General features: G+C 47.9%; 1 protein-coding gene across 1 annotated transcript in view; it reads left to right on the top strand.

Moving 5' to 3' along the window:
• The first annotated feature begins 1,372 nt into the window (after positions 1-1,372).
• Positions 1,373-7,500, top strand: part of LOC137656430 (uncharacterized) — a 26,627-nt gene continuing 20,499 nt past the window's right edge. The window contains exon 1 of the mRNA XM_068390610.1: positions 1,373-1,417. Coding sequence (XP_068246711.1) covers positions 1,373-1,417 — 45 coding nt within the window. The remainder of the gene's footprint in view (positions 1,418-7,500) is intronic.

The following is a 7,500-nucleotide window of genomic DNA, read 5'->3' as shown; positions in this document are numbered from 1 at the left end:
TAAGATTCTTTCCCTGGAGTAGCAACACCTTCCTTGCTTTGGTTCTCTGGGAGCTGGCAAGTATTGCTGGCCTCCCTCCTTGGATCTCCCTTAGGCTAAGATGAGTTTCTTGGCTGCGGGTGATCCTTCTCTAAAGCAAGGTTGGTAGGACCCTCTTTTGTCCCTTCCCCCTCTATCTCCGTAATGGCCTAGCCATTACAGTACTGTACGTCATTCTACATCTGGACCTAGAATAGGTTAGGATGTGGAATTGACTCAGTCCCTTGCCGGCTGGCAGAGCTGCCGGCTGGCAAGGGTCCTTCTGCTTTGAGTGATGCCCGGACCTCCCTTGGTCTCTCATCCATGCCTGTCTGTAGAGCCAGACGGCATTGGTCAGGAAGCCTGAATTAGATTCTCCCCTTCCTTATATGCACTCTTTCGGATTGCCGGGCTTGGAGGTAGTGTACACTCTTATCCGGCATCCATTCTGTTTTTTTTCTAGTGCTGTACCCGACCCGCTGCCGGCCTATGAGGCCGGCAGCTGGGCAGTCGTAGTCCTCTGGTTCTTTTGCTGCCGGCTGGCATAGGTCGTGTACCTTTGCCGGCCGGCTAATGTCAGCCCTTGTCTGCTGGTCGCCAAGAGTGTGGCCGGCAGCCGGGGTACTACCTTGTGTAGTTGCCGGCCGGCAGTCATTGCCGGCAGACATTGCCGTTGCCGGCCGGCACCTGCATTTGAACCAGCGTTCTGCTGCCTTATAGCTGTTAAGTAGTATATTTTAAAGCTAGTTATGGTGTGTGCCGGCCGGCACATAACCTCCTATACTGTACCAGTATTCTTCAGTATAACATATACTGTAAGAAGAAAACTATAGTATAAGTTTTGGTACAGCACTGTGTGTTCTAACACTTTTGTGTTTTCTTGCGCGGCCCTTTGCTGTTGCCCTACAGATAAGAAAGTGAGTTCTTTCTTGTCTATTATCAGGATTTTAAATCATTGCTTAGGTGTGAGCTCTACCTGTTTCCTCTGGAAACTCTGCATTGGTTATTCTAGAAGAGATTAACCATTCAATTTTATTATCTGGAAGGTTGCAGCAATTCGTTGTGAAGGGAAACACAAGTGTGTGTCTTTTCTTTCTGAATTGTTATGCTATACTATGCATATCCAGTGATACATAGTTCACTTGATACTCATGGAAATTTCTTCTCTTTACAGAAGGACCCTCCGAAGTGCGGAAGTGTCTTCTGCAACGTCCGCAGCAAGAGCGTCTGCGGACATGAGTTTGGTAGGAGACACGCAGCATACGCTGTCTCCAAGGGAGATCTCCGGTATTGGGACCCTCAGGTATGTACTGTGTGCACTAACCTAATTACTGAGGCCTTTGATTCCCCTAGGATGGCGGAATCAAGGGATATAGCAAGGGAGAAGCTTCGTTCCTGGGTAAGGGGCTTCTAAAAGAACACCTCTGAACCTTATCTTCCAAGTGAGAAGATGAGGGCGTATCTTTTCCCCTAAGGCATCAGCTGATGCAGTGATTCCCCAGCCTCAAGAGGAGATCCCCCAAGTTCAGATCCAGGTGGATGCTGAAGTCGCGGTCGCTATGCAAGACATCCAGTTTGATGACAGGATGTCTGACGTGGACGACGGTCTGGAGGAAGACCTCCTGGCAGAAGCCCAGGGTGAAGTTCAAGCTCCAGACGTTGTAGAGGAAGAGGTCGACGAGGGTGTCGGCTACTCCGGTTCAGATCCCGGAGCCTATTCCCTCAACATCAACCGGTCTCCCAGTAGAGCTGGGACAGGCCCTCTCCTCCATTGTTGGAATGATTCTACAAATGCAAAAGGAGAATCAGGAGAAGGCGACTGCAATGGAACTGCGGATGCAGAGCCTTGCAGAATCACATGGGCCCCAGAAAAGGCTCAATGTGAAAGACCTTCCCTTGTGCTCAGATGCTAAACCATGGAGGTATGCTGAGCACATGCCGATGACGACTGGAAAGATCGTCATCTCGGATAAGTTGGCTCAGTTCCCCTAGAGGAGGTGGAATTCTGGCGCAGCAAGGCATCATATCCGGACTGTTATGTCTGGCTGAGGAAGGAACCAGCTTCAAAGGAGGAGACAGAGCCAAAGGTCATAGTGATGGACCATACTAAGGCTCAAGCTCTGCTTTCATCCTTGTTGAAAGAGAGGGGCTTCTCTAACTCAAAGGTAGCTGCATTGAGCAAGAAGCTCCCTTCCTTTGTGTCCTCTCCTGCTAGAGCCTTCCCCTTTTTACAGAAAGGGTTTGCGGCTGTACTAAAAGCAGTCGAGGCCGGCAAGCCTTGCCCCTCCCTGGAGGAGTGTAAACCCTTGTCGCTGGCCCTGCCTATGGACCACAAAGACTGGAAGGACGTCCATCTTACGTTCTCAGTTGGGAAGTTGGAGGCTGATATCGCCGGACGTCAGTTCGGCGAGGACCTCCCTAACGTGTCTGACTTTCTCTTGCAGAGAGAGTTCGAGACAAAAGAAAGACTGGCTGCCTCAATGTCTCTTCAGACTACTCTTGAGACGATGGCAAGTGACCCCAAGGTCCATGAAATGTTCATGGTGGTGGCCAAGACTCATTGGCCAGAGTGACGAAGGACCTTTATGGCTTTGTCAAGGTGAGGAGAGCTTGTAGGGAGTTCGTGTTCACCTCGGCTACGGTGAGCCACGAGCCAAGGAAACTATTCTCCTCCAACATTTGGGGCAAAGACCTTTTCCCTACCGATTTGGTCAAAGAAGTAGTTGATAAGGCCGCCTTGGAGAATAGAAACCTTCTCCAGAAGTGGGGCCTGGCTATCAAAAGAATGTCTTCCCTGGATGAGGGTCCTCAACCAAAGAGGAAGGACTATGAGGACTAGGCTACCGTCTGCGCCAGCCAAGCCTTTTAGACAGCAACAGCAACTGCAATTGCCAAGGCCTCCAGTGCCCCAGATCGTGGCACAAACCCGACGACTTTTCAGTGGGTACCCCAGGCTGTGTCGACACAGTCCACAGCATTCACCCCATCGTTCGAAGGGCAGTCTACTTCCTTTCGAGCAAAGCCTAGAGGAGCAGCAAGAGGTTCGTCTAGGCACTCCTCAAGGGGAAGGGGATTCAGGGGTGGTCGTGGTCAGGGAGGCAAGACTCAGGACGGTAGTCCAAGTGGGATGATACCGGTAGGAGGGAGACTTCTGAAATTTCGGGATCGGTGGACCTTCGATCCCTGGGCCCACAGCCTACTCAAGAATGGACTGGGCTGGAGCTGGTACAGCACTCCACCCCCGTGCCTTCGGTTTTTCCAACACTCCACCCCGTTCTGGAGGAGTACGTTCAAGAACTGTTGGAGAAAATGTGATCCGAAAGGTGAAGTCCATCAAATTCCAAGGAGGCTGTTTTGTGTTCCCAAGAAAGACTCGGAAAAGCTCAGAGTCATTCTGGACTTGTCGCCACTCAACAAGTTCATAGTGAATTGCAAATTCAAGATGCTAACACTGCAACACATAAGGACCTTACTGCCCAAGAGGGCATATTCCGTCTCTATAGACTTGTCAGACGCCTATTGGCACATTCCAATCAACCGTCGACTTTCCCCCTACCTAGGGTTCAGGCTACAACGAAGACTATACGCCTTCAGAGCCATGCCATTCGGGCTAAACATAGCCCCAAGGATTTTTACGAAGCTTGCGAGCGTAGCTCTCAAACAATTACGCCTAAAGGGAATTCAGGTAGTAGCCTACCTGGACGACTGGTTGGTGTGTGGCAGCATCCGAGACAGAATGCTTGCAAGCTTCCAGTCAAGTGATCCAGTTCCTAGAGTACCTAGGTTTCAAGACCAACAGAAAAAAGCCTCGACTTTCTCCATCTCAAAAGTTCCAGTGGCTGGGAATCCACTGGGACCTAATGTCCACACCGTTTCTCCATCCGGCGAAGAAAAGGAAGGAGATAGCGGGGTTCTGTCAAGAGACTTCTAGATTCCGAAAGGATATCAAGACACGAACAGGAGAGGGTACTGGGCTCTCTCCAGTTTGCTTCGGTGACAGACCCAGTGCTAAGAGCACAGCTAAAGGATGCAACCGGAGTTTGGAGAAGTTATGCATCAAACGCGCGAAGAGATCTGAGAAGACCAGTTCCGCTTCGGCTACGTACTCTTCTCAGGCCTTGGTCCCAAGCCAGACATCTAAAGAAGTCGGTTCTTCTTCAGCCACCTCCCCCGTCGGTGACGATTCACTCAGACGCCTCGTAAGAGGGATGGGGAGGTCACTCTCATCGGAAAAAAGTCCAGGGGACTTGTTCCAAGCTATTCAAGACCTTTCACATAAACTTTCTAGAAGCTATGGCAGTGCTCCTTACCTTAAAGAAAGTTTCCCCGCGTCACTCGACCCACATAAGGTTGGTGATGGACAGCAAGGTAGTTGTGAGATGCTTGAATCGACAAGGATCGAGGTCACCACCTCTCAACCTAGTGATGTTGGCCATCTTCCGATTGGCGGAAAAGAAGAAGTGGTACCTGTCGGCAGTTCACCTTCAAGGAGTCCGCAATGTGACAGCGGACGCTCTATCCAGGTTCACACCGATAGAGTCGGAATGGTCCTTAGACGCAGGATCATTCTCCTTCATTCTGAATCAAGTCCCAGAACTGCAGATAGACCTCTTTGCGACGAAAGACAACAAGAAGTTGCCCCTGTACGTGTCCCCGTACGAGGACTCCTTAGCGGAAGCAGTGGACGCGATGTCCCTCGACTGGAACAGATGGTCCAGGATTTATCTGTTCCCTCCTCACAACCTTCTGTGAGGGTCCTCAACAAACTGAGATCCTTCAAAGGGGTAGCGGCAATAGTGGCCCACAAGTGGCCGAACAGCGTGTGGTTCCCACTGGCATTGGAACTACAGCTGAAGTTTGTACCGCTACCAGATCCAGTTCTGACCCAGCGAGTCCAGAAGTCGACTGTCTGCTCTTCATTACAGAAAACCCGGACCCTGCAGCTCATGATTTTCTCTCCCTAGCGGTGAGAAAGCGTTTCAGGATTTCGAAAGCCAGCATAGACTTCCTAAAGGAAAATAAGTGCAAATCTATTAGAAGGCAATAAGTTCTGAAAGCCTACGCTAGGCTCAGACCTTCAGCACCTCCAAAGCCCATTTCATGGTCTTTAGACAAAGTTCTTCATTTCGCTTCTCTGTGGAGCAATGAGGAGGGTGCGTTAATGGATTTGACCCAAAAAGTTATTTTCCTATTTCAACTCGCGTCCGGGGCCAGGGTTAGTGAGATTGTAGCCCTCTCGAGAGAGGAAGGTCGTGTTCAGTTCCCGGATGGGGGAGAACTGAACCTGTTTCCGAGTCCTTTGTTTCTCACCAAGAATGAGTTACCCACCAACAGGTGGGGTCACTGGAGAATCTGCCCTCTGAAAGGAGATGCATCTCCATGTCCAGTAGAATGCCTAAGGTCTATCTTCATAGAACTTCAGACTTCTAGGGTGGTCAACTATTCAGGGGAGAAACATCAGGCTCAAATTTATCACTGAATCAATTCAGGGCGAAAATCACATATTTTATTCGCAGAGCGGATCCTTACAGTACACCCGCAGGTCACGATCCGAGGAGAGTTGCTTCATCCTTAAATTTCCTTAATTTTATGGATTTTGAACATCTCCGTTCATACACTGGCTGGAAGTCTTCCAGAGTGTTCTTTCGCCACTATGCGAAGCAAGTGGAGCAACTAAAGAGTTCTGTGGTAGCAGTGGGTTGCGTTGTTAACCCTGCTGTTTAACTCTGCGAGGAACAGTGGTTTTAATTGGGACAATTAATTCCAGGGTGAGTGTGTAGTTACATTCTGTGCTACAAACTAAGTGAGGGCACTGAGGTGCCCACGTTGACTGTTCCACTTCCAAAGGTGAACCTAGCAAAAGTGCAGACATGTGTGGCGAGCGTTTCTAACGCTATTGTAACTGATTAGTAATACAGATTTTTCTGACCTTCATACCTCGGTATGTTAAAAGTGTCACTAATGTTTTTCTTTCAGATAAACAAGTTTCTGTTTACTATCAGACTTATGCTTAAAGTTTTGGTTATCCTCTTCTTATATATATATATATATATATATATATAGAATTGTTGTTGACCTGTCCGTTTATTGTCTATCAATAAACTTGTTCTTGAGAACCTTGCGTCTCCTTCACCTGTGTCAATTTATTGATATAATTGAGCATTCATTCTATGTATATTTATCTGGGATAATTCTAATAGATTGTTCATGTATGCAAGCTATGTTGCATTGGTTTATGCTTTCCCTTATCGGGAGGACTCCGTCCCAGAAGGGGGACGGTGGAGGTTTTACATGTTTCCTCCTATGCGGGTATAAACCATTGTCCAATACAAGTATTGTGCGGACAACTGGTCGATATTTCATATTGACGCAGTGGTTCTTTACAAACTATGCTTTACTTAATATAGAGGTGAGACAACTATATTAGCTTGCCTGGTATTCATACATAGCTATATGTACTCTTCGAGACTTTTCCAGAGTCTAGTAGGACTCTTCCCTGTAGGGGGCAGGAAGCTCTAACATGGTTTATAGTTAGTTGAAAAGATGTATAACGGTAACATCTTAGGTCTCTAGGTCTAGTCGACCGGGAAATATTACCTCTGGGGAGTACGGCACGTTCTGAGAATCCACAGATACAGTAATGCTCTGGTATACTTCCATCAGGAACGACATGGTTTGAGCCCAAAAAAACGGATTTTGAGCGAAGCGAAAAATCTATTTTTAGGTGAGATGGCCATGTCGTCCTGATGGACCCCGCCCTTCCCTTTCTAAAAAAGGGCTGTAGGACCCCTCCCTACATAGAGTATCTGTAGCACCTCGTGTACGCTACAAGGAATACAGATGGCGCCAGGATTGGCGCCAGGCACGCTTACGAAACGGGAGATAGGGAGCCTTTGGAGTGGCTCCCCCTTTTTCTTTCCCCGATTTCGTTTCTTGCCAATTGACCCCTGCGATACGTAATCTCTGTTCGGGGTGCAGATTGCCATGTGGCGTGTCAAGAATACGTCCTCTGATATTCGCGATATCCCTTTCACGAGGGATATTCGCTCCAGGAGTTAGAATTCTGGTACCTTAAGGTAAATTCTCTGGGAATATCACCGTAGTTGTAATATACCCTAGGAAGCTACCCTATAGGAACTTCCATCAGGACGACATGGCCATCTCACCCAAAATAGATTTTTTGCTTCGCTCAAAATCCGTTATATATATATATATATATATATATATATTTATCCAGACACATGCTCTTAATTATATAGGGAAGATATATATACATTATACACACATACTCCCCATAGAAAGGGAAGAACCCATCCCCACACACTTTCTATTGCATCATCTTGCACTTGACATTCCTCCTCTCATGTTTTGCAAATAAAATTTCGCAGATTACTCGTCAAAACTGAAAATAGTGAGAATAGAGCAACAAGAAAAAGAAGTTTGGAAATGCCCTTATAGATGGCGCTTAAAGTGAACGTGAGG

The sequence above is a fragment of the Palaemon carinicauda genome, chromosome 17, assembly GCF_036898095.1.
Source record: "Palaemon carinicauda isolate YSFRI2023 chromosome 17, ASM3689809v2, whole genome shotgun sequence".
In the NCBI taxonomy this organism is placed as follows: Eukaryota; Metazoa; Arthropoda; class Malacostraca; order Decapoda; family Palaemonidae; genus Palaemon; species Palaemon carinicauda.
Note: the sequence above shows the minus strand (reverse complement) of the source record. Positions and strands in the feature narration are given on the sequence as shown.